General features: G+C 38.0%; 1 protein-coding gene across 2 annotated transcripts in view; it reads left to right on the top strand.

Moving 5' to 3' along the window:
* Positions 1 to 14830, top strand: part of PDE7B (phosphodiesterase 7B) — a 171437-nt gene that overhangs the window by 134693 nt on the left and 21914 nt on the right. For both annotated transcript variants that reach the window (XM_050315493.1, XM_050315494.1), the window contains 3 exons: positions 465 to 548; positions 13036 to 13187; positions 14656 to 14719. In XM_050315493.1, coding sequence (XP_050171450.1) covers positions 465 to 548; positions 13036 to 13187; positions 14656 to 14719 — 300 coding nt within the window. The remainder of the gene's footprint in view (positions 1 to 464; positions 549 to 13035; positions 13188 to 14655; positions 14720 to 14830) is intronic.

The following is a 14830-nucleotide window of genomic DNA, read 5'->3' as shown; positions in this document are numbered from 1 at the left end:
TGATTTTGAGACCGGTCCCATAACTTGGGAGGTCAGTTGGATTGTGAGCCTAGTCCAAGGTTGAGACCTTTGTGTATGATGCCATCCTGATGTGTATGTGATGCCAACTCTGATGACAGTCAGATTTCAACTGTTCTTGCCTGGGAAAAAACCAGACCTCTGCCCTACTCCTGAAGCAGTGAGAGTCTGCTTGCTGGACAAGAAGCTGTTCAATAGGATAATGTTGTATCATTTCATCCCAGCCAACAACTGAGGGTTTTTTGTGTCTTTGTTCTGATAAGAGGATCAGCTGTAGTGCTTTACCCAATTACCCAGGGATACCATGGAAGATGGTTTTTTGGACCTTAGTTTTCCCACTGGAGGAGTGTAACGTCATCACTTTGTATAAAAAATAGATCTAGATCTAAACAACAGAGAAAGGCAGCTGTCCCTTCTAATGTCTCTGGGGATTTTGTGTTTTGCAGGAGATGCACGGGTGAGAGGTCAGACAGGAGTTCTCTCCGAGCGCCGTGGCTCCTACCCATTTATAGACTTCCGTCTTCTTAACAGTAAGTGCAACCCTTTCTTCTGTATTTAAATAAAAAAAAAAATACCTCTGTTTAGAGTGTATGAACCAAAAAGTATCTCATCTCAAACATATCTGTAGTTCAACTGTCTTCACACAGTCAGCATTAGTAATTCTATTATTCCCATCCAGTGTTTGGCTGTGAAATGTTTTGATTGTATGAATAGTGTCCATAATGCTCAATCTGTCAAGTGTAAATACAGTAGGGCCATGGGGTGTGCTGAGCGGGGGGGAGAGGGGGTGGCTCAGAATTAAAAAGATAAACTGCTGTGTCCTTTAGCCTCTTAGACAACAGTTGGAAGAGATTTATGTGAGTCTGTTATCCGGTCATATAGAATTGGCACAGAAGGGGACCATGTGACAGCACTGACCAGTGGTTTACAATAACATTAATTTTTCCAACAATTAGAACCCAATCCAAAGCCCCATGGAGTCTTCTCATTGACGTCAATGGATTTTGGGTCAGGCCAGCAGTGAACATCTGTTAAAAATAATCTTAACGTCATTTTGATTGAAGTTATTTTGCCACTGTTGTAAATAAAGAAGGGCAAATCTAAAAAGAAAAATAATAAATCAAGACCCTGTTGGGTTTTTTCACCTGATGGATTCTCTATACTGATGCAGATCCATTAGGCAGTGTGTAAAAAAACCAAAAACCAAAAAACAAAACAAATAACACTTAGTCTAGGTCCCTGTAGCATTCAGCGTGGATACCATGTCAACTTCACTGTTAAGACACAGGCAGATCTTGATAAATCCTTGTGCACTGCACAGACCCTTCTGTGTAACATTTGAAAAAAAATGTTATTCACTGTCAAACAGATTGAAACTCACAAGAGTTTTAGTGATGACACTTTTTAGCTTCTAGAGATTGTGCTTTTCATTAAAGAGCAATTATCAAACCAGAGTTTTAATTCTTCCTTTTGCTAACTTCCTGAGTGGGTGCCTGGGGAAGTGGAAGGGGAGAGTGTGGCAGGGAGCAGGGAGGAAGCCCAACACGAAGTGGGAGAACTGGCCAGGAGTCAGGAGTAAAGAGGAGCTACTAGGAAGGGGAGGACTTGGTCTCTGATGGAATGCATTCTTGCATGCTGGCAAAGTTACTATCACCCAGCAAAGTGCTACTATCAGTAAGACTGATAAAAGGTATTTTCTGGGTCATAAGTCCATCAGAGGGCTTGCTATGGCTGGAGGTAGAAAGACATCAGGAGTAAGATGGGTGCATTATTTTTCCCAGGACAGAGGGAATAACTTACTGGTTAAGCAGAGTTTTGAGGATAATTTAGTCCTAACTCACCACTGAAAAACATGAAGGAAAACCCAGTTTAGGCTAGCTGGAAATAGTACTGGTCATGACTCTTGTAGATGGAGACAAAATAAAACAATTCTTTTTATTTATGAAGTAGAGATGGATGTATATTCACACAAATGTGACTAAATTAATTATTAATTTTTTATTTTGAATACATACAGGCTATTTAAAATTCCTTTCATGTGTTCTTTCCTCTCCATGGTTAAAGAAACCAAAAACTTTCTAGCTTTTTTTTCTGATGATAGGGCTTTCACTTTTATCCTCTGTAGATTAATCCTGCCATCCTTCAGATCCTGTCAGCTTCTGGGAAATGCTGGTGCTGTCTAGGGAGACATCCGTGGTGAGGGATGTACTTGTGAATACTCAGCCTTTGATCCTTCAAGGAGCAGGGCACTCCACATAACCCCTCTGCCATAACTGCTGACTTTAAAAGTGATGCATCTTCGTGTGTGCACCTCTGGTCTGATGGAGGTGGGGCACCTGGGGTTTTATGTTCCTGTACTCTCTGTCATGGAGGCCTCTGACTAACTCTTTTTTACTGATTTTCCATAATCTGAAACCTGTGTAAGGAAAAGCAGTGATCCTGATTTTGGATTTCTCACTGTTTTCAGGTTTCTATGTATTTACTGTTTTCTGTCTTAGGAGTAGTGTTGGCTTAATTTTTCAGTAGCAAAATGAAGAGAGGTTTCTAGACATTTGACTACTGATTTTGTAGATGGCAAGTGCTGGGCCTGGCTCACTTGGTAAATGTAAAGTAAATGTACAAATAAATAAAGATGCTCAATGTCAGAGCATACAGATGTGTTTTGCCAGGAAATAAACAGGCTTTTATATTATTTGTTCATCTACATCTGTCTGTTAAACCCATTTCTGCTGTGCATACCATACAAACAGCAAAAAACATGGTGCTGTACATCCTATCAAAAAGAAATAGATAAAAATGTCACTTACTGCAGACTTTTTTTTGAGAAGTGCCTAACTAATACTTGCAGTAAAATTTTGTCACCATGTTGTATTTGTTTGGGGGCAGCAACTGTCTACTGAAAGCTGTTAGAGTAACAGACGGATGAGGCAGAGAATATTTTATGGGAAATATCCTCAGAAGTCATAAGAAAATGCAGCATAAACATTACTCTAACCTCTCACTAATAAGCTGAGCTTGAATAGTGATTATTCCCTCTATCATCTGAAAAACTATTCCAAATAACAGTACCAGCCTTGTTTTAAAGCAAGGGAAAACACTGAAGCTCATTCTTGAACAAAGTTGACATTCATTATGAAAATTGACATTTAAAAAAAAAATACAGGGCATTGATACTTAATGTCAGACTAAAGGTTACTGAAATGTAACTTCTTTTAGCAAACTTGCAGATTCAGTCAAACTAGAGGATTTTTCCCTACTTTGTCTAGTGAGGGTTAACACTGACTAGACCATATCTTTTGGTTTTTCTGGATTCCTGCAGTAAAGCCACTGTGTAACTTAAGACACCATTAAGTCTTTTTGGGTAGAAAAGCTTCCTGCTCCCTGAAAATGGGATCTTCTGTAGCCTTAATCAAAGCCAACTGGATTTATGCTGGCTTCTTGCTGTTATAGCTAATGTCTGTGATGCCATCTACACATGCCTTCGGTGCCTCTCTGCAATATGCAGAAAAGTTAGGTGTTACTGCACCTTGTCTCTGGCAGGCTGTCAGGACCCTGAGGATTTTGCAGGATCCTGTCTGAAGGACATGCAAGGCTTTAGTGTCTTCCTGTATTTTCTCTACTTCGTTGCAAGCTTTCCTAGTCATAGAAGTGACTCCGAACTTGGTAGCTCAAGCTTGTAACTGAACCTAATGCAGCTTGAAATTAATGATGGCAGTTTATTGGCACTTCTGCATTTCTATGAATTAAATGAACTTTATTGTGCTCACAGTATAGAAAAGGAGTTAAACTGAATATTTTTGGGTAATAACTTAGAATTTGAAACACTTCTTCAGTGAAAATTAATCCAATTTTCCTTTTAGTTTGGATTTGAGAAATAAAGGAGCATAGCTGCGGTAAGCAATAATTTAGTTCTCTGATTCACAAAGCTGCTCAGTGAGTCACTGAACCAGATCCCACTACTGACTAATATGTATTGATTTAAATAGATTTCATTATCTCATGATGGGTTTTGTTAATGACTGTAATGGTACATTTTTTCATTGTGTTAACCAAAAGTTTGAGGGAATTCCTTGTGATAAATCTAGTCTAGCAGGTAATCATGCAGCAATAACCAAGAAGACCTCACCCTACGCAATTACGTTAGGCAATTTGTTTTATTGCCATTTCAATTAAGTAGAGTAACAAAATAACATAGTTTAGGGCTGAGATGAGTAACTTATTATTTACAAATTTGCTTGTCGAGCTTTTAAGTCAGAAGGCAAGGAAATTCTTAAGACTTAAACAGTGATTCACCAGTTCCCATCTTGTTTATGCTAAGCTTTTCTCTGGATTGAATTTTTGCTTGCAAATGACAAAATTATAAGCCTTTAATTGACTGTATTTAATTCACTTCTGTATATATTGCTCTAGGAAAGTTAACAAGGAAAGGGAGAGGATGTAGTAAGTGACCTGCAAAGTGGAGTTTCTGTATCCAAATTGTGACATCGAAAAAGATTTCTGTTTTCTTACGCCTTGCACAACAGGAACACAGACTGGGATATGAGGATATATATAAAATGTCAGAATAACTCTGTAGAAGCTCCAAAGGCATGTGTCTGTATTACCTAGGATCTTGGTGTTGTCATGAAGGCAGAAATTGAGTCCAAAAGAACCCTACCTGCTTTAAGCTTAGCTGGGCAAATTAATTTAGTATAGATAATATACTTTTAGCACAAGATGGTGATAAATGGTGATATTAGTACCATTCAGTCTCTGTCCTTAATTTGCTCAGTAAAACAAAATACTCTCTTTTTCAGTTTGTTTGCAAATAAAGTGGATTCATCACACACTTTTCAGTCATGTGGTGAATTAGGTATTGGAGAAATTAAAAGTGTTGTCAGGACTAGTAAGGGAAGATATGAAGTCACAAAGAAGTCTCCATCTCAGAAAACCAAAGTCTGTGGACATTTGAATCTGTGGTTTCTGACTGTCTCCAGAAGGGTCCACTGCAAAATTGACATTCATTTTTGGGTTTGGATTTTGAACACTCCAGGGCTTTCAGGTAGGGCCCATCTCCAGGGAAAATAAAACTTAACCACAACCACCAACCCAAAACTGAACCCTCAAGTAACCTGAACCCAACTGAGTGAGGTTAAAAAGAGTTTGGTTAACTGTCTTGTTTTGTTACTGTTGGCGAGAAAAAGAAGTGGGAGTGAGAGATGCCTTTTTAGATATTTCTGACCCAGGTTAAATTAGGACATTAAAAGTCTTGTGAGGAAGTTTCAAGGGCTGATTGGATTACTTGGATCCCAACCTAGCCGGTGGAGATGAGTCCAAAGTTCCAGATGGTTATTAAATTAGAAAGGGAGAGATCATATGAGGTCTTCATTATTTCTACATAATACCTCCCTTAGTTCCTTATGGATAAGCATATCCCAAAGATACTCATCAACATCCCTATGGCATGAGGGCTTCTTAATCTGGTTAGCTTGTGTCTAGTTTGAATGGGAAGAACATTTCCAGAGCTGGTCAGCCTGTGGACCTTTCTATCAGTTACCTGTTCAAGGAAGAGAAATCGGAATTCTCTTAATGTTTCAGCACCAAGGTTGTTCTTTCCTACTGACACCATATTAAAAAATTAGGGGGGTTAGGGGCTTTTTTGTTTGTGGTGGTGTTTGCATTTTTAAGTGTTTTCTACAAGTGTTGCTATCTGCAAAATTTAATAACAAGGTTTGATTGAAAAGTATATTCTACTTCCTGCCATTCATGCTCCTTGTTTAGCTTTAATGCTACATTTGCAGAAAATGAAACCCAGAATGTAAAACTGATTGATGCACGTGCCCTCATATGCTAGTAAAATGCATCAGTTTGGGTTTTGAATGCTTCAGGAGAACTCAGGAGAGCAAAACAAACAATAAACCTAGATGTGCATCACACACAGAGGTTTAGTTACACATTTGTAGCTTATTTTTTTGGTACTTGGAATTCAGTTAACTGAGAATGTGCCTTTAAAAGTTTCCAAATGACCCATTCCACTACCCCACCTTCTTTTCTCTGATTAGGAAAAGGGAGAGGATGTACTGAAGATAACACTGAGGATACCTTCCAAATGACCAGAGGAAAAGAAAGAACAAGGAGAAGGGGTCATTAAGATGATAAATGAAAGTTTGGTTTGCTGTTATTACAGGTTATGATGTTTTTTCTCCAGGGGAGTGAAAAGGAGGAGGGGATGTACCATTTCCTGTTGGAGAAACTATAATCGACTGTAGAACATTTGCAGTTTTAGGAAGAAAAGGTCCTGACTGTGCTACTGTACAAAGATTGAAGTGGCAAAGCCAAGGTTCATATTGTAATGTTAACAAGTTTGTGAAAAAGAGGACTCAACATGCCATTCCTTAAAAACTTGGAGGAGGCTTAATGAAATGCCAAGATGTTTGTTTACATAAAGATGAGTAATGGCCCAAACAAAGGCTGCAAATTGTGAAGAGGAACACATCTAAATTAATCCTAAATTTGGATTTAATCTGTTCCTCTTCCTGTTTTTATGGCAAATATTCTGTTATCTAAGTGGTCTTTGAAACCCTAATTTCTCTAGAACTTGGTGTAATAGGATTATTTGGTATATAAATTGGATTATCAGCATAATTCTTAAATTCGGTATTCTCCTACAAACAGTATCAAAAAGAATATATTTTGGGATGGGATGAGGAGACTATGACTAGTGTTCTTCAAGATGCCAGCAATTGTGCAGGAACTTCAGGATTTGGAAACTGAGCTGTTACAAGCCACCATTACTTCAAGTGAGGTTCAGAGAAGGGGAAACTCCAAGGCAAGGTGACCTAGAAAGTTAGTGTCTCAGAACCTCTCACACTAGCCAAAGAAGCACACGAGTACCTCCTCTGTAAACAGGGCTCTGCATTGGTTTTGTGCACTTGTGCCTGTGGTTGATTAATGGAACTTTTATTCAAAGCAAAAAAGTTTAAAGTCCTTTTGTTATACTTGTAATTTTCTACTTTTTCAGAATCCCTCTCTCACAGCTTCTGCCTAGCTGAAAAAAATATTTAACCCTTTAAAGTGAAAAATAAAGTTGCAACCCATGTGAACAATGGCAGCTAACAGAGAGCACTTGACCTCTGACATTGAATTTTAACAGAAGTCAAGGAACAAAGAATATTTTAAACATTAGAGAAGCAAGTAAAAATAAGTGTTTATAACACAACTTCCTTTTGATTCCCATATAGTTTGTGGAAGTGTCATGAGGATTTCTACAGTTACAAGATTTCAGCACAACACTTGTTTATCTATAGATCTGATACAGTGCAAGGTGTTCATCTCTGTCTTCTTAGTTGCAGTGACCAGTGTATATTCAGATGATAAAATTGACAAAATGCTTTTGAATCAAACCTGTTTGTTGGTTTCTTACACCAACCACAGATGACTGAGAAGTACAACTGAGATATTCATCTGAGCTTCTTGGTCCTTCTGCACTAGACTGAAAGCTTTTAAGTGACAGTCCTTCCACATAGGTTTCTGGTGCTTTGTGCGTTTTCTCAGGCCTTTCTTCAAAACTCCAGTGTCTTAGGACAAGAGGGCATGGGCTTAAGCTCTGTCAGGGGAGGTTTAGGTTGCATATTAGAAAGAAGTTTTTTACAGAGAGAGCAATCAGGCATTGGAATGGCCTGCCCAGAGAGGTGATGGATTCACCATCCCTGGAGGTTTTTAAGATGAGGCTGGATGTGGCACTGAGTGCCATGATCTAGTAATCACAGTGGGGCTGGATCAAGTATTGGACTTGATGATCTCGGAGGTCTCTTCCAACCCAGTTAATTCTATGATTCTATGATTTTGGTTTCTGAATCTCTTTGGAATATGAGGCGACACATGTCAGGAAGGCCTAGACAGTGCAGAGAGAAGAGGTTTTCTGTTCTTTTAGTTTGCCAGTGCTTTCTCCAAAGTTCAAATTTAAAATATTAAGTTTGTCATTAATTTTTAGATTAGCTCTGTAAGGTACCTGTGTACAGCTACCCCTAGTAATGCTGCTGTTGTCTTTTGGATAATATGATAAATTCGTGATGTTAAGAAGATATTAAGAAGGCACAGCAACTCTTTTCTATCCTCAGTGCTGAGCACTCTTCTTTATAAGAAAGATTCCTCAACCAAGCATGCAATGAATATGCCAAACAAGACTTCAGTACAGGTGATCTAAATGAATGGCATGGTTTTACATACAAACAAACAGACAAACACCAATTATTCCTCCTCAGTCAATTACACCTCTCCTGGACTCTCAAAGAAAAGCTGTCTAACCAGCTGTCAAGCCAGGAACCAATGCAGAAAATTACCTCCATAATGTGTAGGACCAGAGACAAACTGTTTCCCAGAGTCCTCACTGTTTGCAAACTGTCTGGACCTCAAATTGCAAGACTCATCCTCTCACCTTATCTTCCAGGTATTTTCAGCATTTTTCCACCAATCCTGCCTGACTCTTCAGGCATACAGTGGCTGTGCATGGAATGCCTTTGCATCCTGGGAAAAGGTATAATAAATTGTATGAGTCAAAGGCAACTTCTTGAGGACCTGATTTATTCTGGATCCTTTTGGAAAGAAGAGAAAAAAACACTTTCTGAATCAGTTCGCTTTTGAAAATTAATAAACCTTTTGTTGTCCGCTCATATTGTACACTGAGGTGCAGTAAAATAAAAAAAGGCAATACCCTGAAGAAAAACTCAGAGGCTTTATTTAAATGCATAATCAAATTTGTTTGCTTTGAAAGAACAGCAACAATGTAATGTATATCTGCTGCTAAGTACATCCTTGTCCAGATTTGATTTATGGGGTTGTTTCTGGATGTTGACTCAGCCATTGTTAACATAATGTCCATCATTTTTATATCCATGCTGCCCGTGGGCACGCACTAGCGCATCAGCGTGAAAGAAGTGTGAAAGAAAACTGGTAGCAGTTCCCAGTGCAGGAAACTTATTTCCCTGAAATAACAGAGGTTAGTGTGCAGTGAGCTGTAGATCATTTTAAGGCGAGAAGGTCTGTGTAACTGGAGGAACTGTGTCAGGAGGGAGAAGGCAACCATTTATTCCTGTAGCTTATTAACCTCTTGAGGGCCATGTGCAGTATGCAGACATCATCCATGGTCTGCTGGTGTGTGTATACATGATGTGGCTATCAAATTACCTGAAGAAAAATGCAGCCACTTCTATTGCCTGCCAGAACACATCAGGAGATACGCTGTGAGCTCAGGCTGCCTGGGCTTTTGAAGGTAGAAGTTGAACTTTGTGAAGAATGCTTGTACGAATGGTTGTGTAAACATTGTATGTAATTCATTCAAGATGTCTGTGTAATTCACACAATAATTTTGTTCAGTATACAGAGAAGGGTTTCTCCAACCCCTGTGCTAGGCAGTAACTCCATAGCATATGAGAATGGGCATCTTTTAAGAGATACAGATAATGGAGGGTTTTTAGGTAAACAAAACATTCAGAAGTTGCCGCAATTATTAGAGATAAACACAGTTCTCAAGGGAGGTTTTATGGGTATAAACAAAAGACATCCTTGTTTGTCTTTCACGTTCATTTCAAAATTGCACTTAATTACTAAATCCTTCCCATGTGAGTTTTGCAACTTGTGTTCTTTAACCAGATGCTATAGCCTATTTTTTAGTGCACATAGTTTCATAGTTGAAGTTTAGGGATATCTGCAGTGGCATTTTTAATTCATTTACTTTGTAATACAGTTTAACCGAGAGGCACTGTATGACTTGTATCATAACTTGTCAACATCAATATTTTATATTTACGATTTAAACTGAAATTTACAGTTGTCAGTAAAGATGTAATATGTTCAGTGTATTACTATAAAGTCATTCACATAAATCCTTAATTTTGTCTTAAAACTGTATCTTGATTTTGTGTCAGCTGGTGGATCCCATATGCTAGGAATGGCTCTGCTTCTGGGGGATTCAGGTGCAACTGCTGAGATGAGGGCAGATTTTGAGTGTTCGCTCTTGGCTGTCTTTCCTTTTGCTCTTTTTTAATCAGCCTTTTTCTCTCCATTTCATATGGTTGTGCTTTTCTTTTTTGTTTGATTGTGGGAGGAGAAAGAGGAAATGCTGATGAGATTATACTAATTTGAGGTGTGTTGTGCTCAGAGAGGGGCAGAGTCTTAGTCCAATTTTATGCAAGACACCATCATAACAAGGTGTTCTCTGTACATTATTGAGGGTGTCATAGTAATCTATCATGGGGCATAACAATCATCTGATTAGTCCTGTGATTCATAGACAAATCAATTATTACTGAAATGACCTAAAGGATGTGATTTAAACGTGATATTCTTTTAAGTCAACATCCAGAGTTTGTGTGTGGATAGCCTGGATTGAGGAATTCAGGCTGTTCTGTCAGGAGCCCAGTTTTGAAAATACATTTGCTACTACTCTTTATCGGTATTATGAGCTTCTTCCCTTACGAATGAAAATACAGGGTAACACAATATTGTGGGTAATCTTTTTTGCATAATGTACTGTAATACAGTGCTCACCTGAAGCATCAAGTCATGTTTTAGAGGCACCTGTCTGTTGATGACTAAATTTGAATTGAGACTCACGACGGCCATACAGAACAATGCATAGCAAGGTTGATGGTTGAATTCAGAAAATATGTTTCATAATAAGAAGTTCTTTTTTCCACCTGATGCATTTGTGCTATGGCAAGTATTATTTGTGCTACTGAAATGATCTGGTAATCCAAAGGATAAAACAACCACTTCTTCATAATCCAGCATACAGCTGCTTGTTGGGACGTGGGCCAAACCTCCACCTTCAGACCATCCACAGCAACTATATGTAGGAGTTTTAAAGACAGTGTAGGAGACTGTAGATGATGATTTAACTGAAGAAAACAGATATTACTTAGATAAAAGTTAGTGGGAGCAACTACTAATTTTCATTGTAAAAAGGTAAAGTTTTTGTACTTAAAAACTTAAACTTACTACCTGAAAGTAGTGACCATTTGGGGGCAAAGATGGAAATAGGAAAGATGGAAAGTTGAGAAACAGATAACACAAGTTTAAAAAGTGGATTTATTTTAAGAGTGCTTTGTTATACAGGAATTAAACTGAATGCTAGCCATTTCATAGCAGCTCTGTATAAGTGAAAAGAAATACAAAAGCAAGTCTACCAGTTCCTCTACATGTCACTGCCACTGGGTAACTGTTCACACCTACACTAATCACTCCTTCAATGGGCCATGAAATCGTTCCAGCTTTTAAAATGTGTGAGAGAATTAAGGCAGGTGCTGACACATCATAAATGAAAGCCTAACCTTCAGGCTGGTACAGTAGTGGCGTTGTTACTGTTTGCATTCTCGAAAACACATGGCTTGTCAAGTTGCAAGAAAATTATTTTGTGCTTTTATATTGTTAAAACTCAGTGGGGTCTTTGGACTGCCCATGAGAACCATGATGTTGGAAATTATATTGATACTCAGTACATAAAGATGGGGTTTTTTGATGTTACTGGCTTCGTGTCACTTAATAGCTGTTGGATTACTTAATAAGGAAGAAACTTGCTAGAGAATGTGCTCCCACATCTGCTGTTGGAGAAATCAAATACTGAACCATTGATGATCAAAAAAAACCTTAACTACTTCTCTGAAAATCCTCTCATAATACTACTACTCGTAAAAACAGCAGACAAAGTGATATTTTAATTTCACAGTGGAACAAATGCTCAGGGTTTTTTCATAAGAGGAGATGGAAAAATAGAGAAGAGAGAGAGTCATCTTCAGTTCATCGATATTTTTCATGAGCTCTTATTTAAACCTGAAATCCACTGAATTGCTGCAGAGCTTCTTATCTCAAGAAATCATTACTGTTCTCTCAATGGAATATTTAATCTTCAGTTTCTTATGAGATTTGTCTTACAAATAAAACTGTATTGAATCTCACTACCTTCAACCAATTGTCAAAGTTTCTGTACTCTCTTTTTCAAAAAGTTAACGGATTGTCAAAAGGAAAACACCACTACTGTATGTGAGCTTCTATTAAAAGTTCAGATGAAATTACTTAAATCATTATGAGTTTTAGAAAACTTGCTAACAATAAGGTAATTTAATTACTCTAATTAGTGATTTAATCACTGTATAAAAACTGCCTTGGTTTTTGTGTCACATTTAGCCCTATATGAAAATCTTTTAATGCAGCGTTAGGGAATTAGAATTACCCTGGTACTGAATAAAACCAACATATTCTGTTGTGTATCCAGAATTGCACGTATTATCTGAATATACCTTTGCTCCTGATTGCAGAACTAAAATATTTTCTTTATTTATGGTTTGCCTTAATATGTAGGAAGGACAGCAGACAATTCAATAGGGCTGTTAACCTCTTCTTGTTTCTTTCTCTCTCCTACATCATTTTCCAAAAGTGGGCACACATTTATGTTTTCAAACTGTATTTTGAGGTCTCTTTTGGTGTCACTTTTTTGGTTTTATACCCAAGATCACCTTGTCCGCTAGTGCTGTGCAATTTGTAATATATTCCAGTGACAGTCCCATGAGGTAATGTTATTTTCAATGGTGTAGCTAGGGAACAGGCACAGAAGAGTAGGAGCAGCTTTCCTGTACCTAACTCCGCCTAGTCCTTTAGGCTTCCTTTAGTCATCTGCAGTTAAGGTGATGTATCATGCCCCCCCCAACCCGCCCAGTGACTTAGCTTGGATCACACTGAAGTCTGTGGCAGGCAGTACTGTATTGAACTCAGATCTTCCAAGAGCTACATTAGCACTCTTTTTACTGGAACCTCCTTTCTGAAATAAACAAATATATTTACCTCCTTTCTGAAATAAACAAATATATCATGCTGAAGTACAGTGATTTGAATACTGCTCCTTCATGTGGATCAGCAAGAAGCATAAACCTTACGATTATCTTATCACCATTTTAAGGGTTTTGATATTTCTCTTATTAAATAATTGATAATGTCATCCATCATCTTGGGTTTCACAGTTCCTATACTGATTGTTTTCCACAGATACTACACTCTCAGGGGAAATCGGCACCAAGAAAAAAGTGAAAAGACTGTTAAGTTTCCAGAGGTATTTCCATGCATCCAGGTTACTGCGTGGAATTGTACCACAAGCCTCTCTGTACCTACTGGATGAGGACTACCTTGGGCAAGCAAGGGTAAGACAGGTCTCCAGATCTCCATTTCCTTTAATATTACAGAGAGTGTCAATTTTGTTTCAGTCTTCAGATAAACAAATTTATGGGTGATCTTTCTTAAATGACCCACATTACATTGCCCACCTCACAGCAAAAAGACTGTCCATTCCTCTTTTATGGTCACAGCTTTAAAAGGCTCAGGTCTCAAAGCAACAAGAAAATGTCTAAATCTATTCGACGTTTTCAGATTCCAACAACTGAAATTATGATCTGGATTTATTAAAGGATGGAAGGATCTCTGGCTAAGTTACTGATTTAAGTAAGTGCAGCCTTGACACGGGATTTAGTTCATCCACTTGAAAAAAAACAGGTGTCTCTCAGCTGATATGGAATCCATTAGGCAACCCACAATAGCCCCTCCATAATGGCAAAGGCTAGGAAACAGGGGACATTTACTGCAAAAAACTTCACAACGATCAAAACATAATTATCTAGTTTTGCAGCTCTTATACTCGCTTTGAATGGTATTTTCTAACAAAACTTGCACAACTGATGGCATTGGGATTATATGCCTAGGCAGTTTCTCTTCTCTGCAAGAAAACATTATGTACCAGGTGTTGGAAAGTAATGAAGAATCCAGAACGAGTTTGGATATAGACTAAGAGATGGGAGTGAATACATATTTCATTCACACATGTGCCACTGCAGGTCATACAGCTGGTCCAGACTCAGTCTCTTGACTGAACTGACGTAGCTGTAAAAACACTGTATATGGTGGTAATGATGGATTCTTCTGCATGTGTGGGTGGGCTTCACAGTAGCACTGATGTATGTAAGTTTATAAAAACTGTTTCTGCTTATTGGTTTGTTTAGCTAATTGTAACTCATGTTCACCATGAGAACTAAGATTTTAATACACTGTATTAAAAGCCTAAGAAAATTTGCACTGATTTTTGGGACATGAAAGAAAAAAACAGAATTTGTGTACTAAAAGGGAATGTTTTGATAATTTTTGATTTATATTATTCCTTGTGTTGAACTCCATTTAGAAGACATTTTTAGTTGAATCATGTTGAATTAAAAACCACCTTATTTAAAAGTGCAAGTGATATTTTATGCAGTACAACTACATTTGGTGCATGATGTTTGATATTTCAAGTATACCTCTATACCTTTCCTGAATAAAACTTCACAGAATCACAGAATGTAAAGAGTTGGAAGGGACCCACAAAAGGGATCACTGAGTCCAACTCCTGGCCCTGCACAGGACCATCCCCAGGAGTCACACCATGTGCCTGAGAGTATCATCCAAAAGCTTCTTGAACTCTGGCAGACTTGGTGCTGTGACCACTTCCCTGGGGAGCCTGTTCCAGTGCCCAACCACCCTCTGAGTGAAGAACCTTTTGAATGATTAACATGGAATAATATTAAAATCTGCTTTACAGTTTGACACACTAGTCATTTGCCTTTTCATATTTGTTTTTTCCAGCATATGCTATCCAAAGTGGGAATGTGGGATTTTGACATTTTCTTGTTTGACCGCTTGACAAATGGTAAGTAATTTTTTTAAGTCTTTAATATCTCTCATATATGACTATTCAAAAAATCCCTAATTAATTATTTGAGAAACATATTCCAGTTTAGATAACTGAAGATATATTTGC

The sequence above is a fragment of the Myiozetetes cayanensis genome, unplaced genomic scaffold, assembly GCF_022539395.1.
Source record: "Myiozetetes cayanensis isolate MyiCay16 unplaced genomic scaffold, myiCay2020 scf2-11, whole genome shotgun sequence".
Taxonomy (NCBI): Eukaryota; Metazoa; Chordata; class Aves; order Passeriformes; family Tyrannidae; genus Myiozetetes; species Myiozetetes cayanensis.
This window is presented reverse-complemented; position numbering and strand designations above follow the sequence as displayed.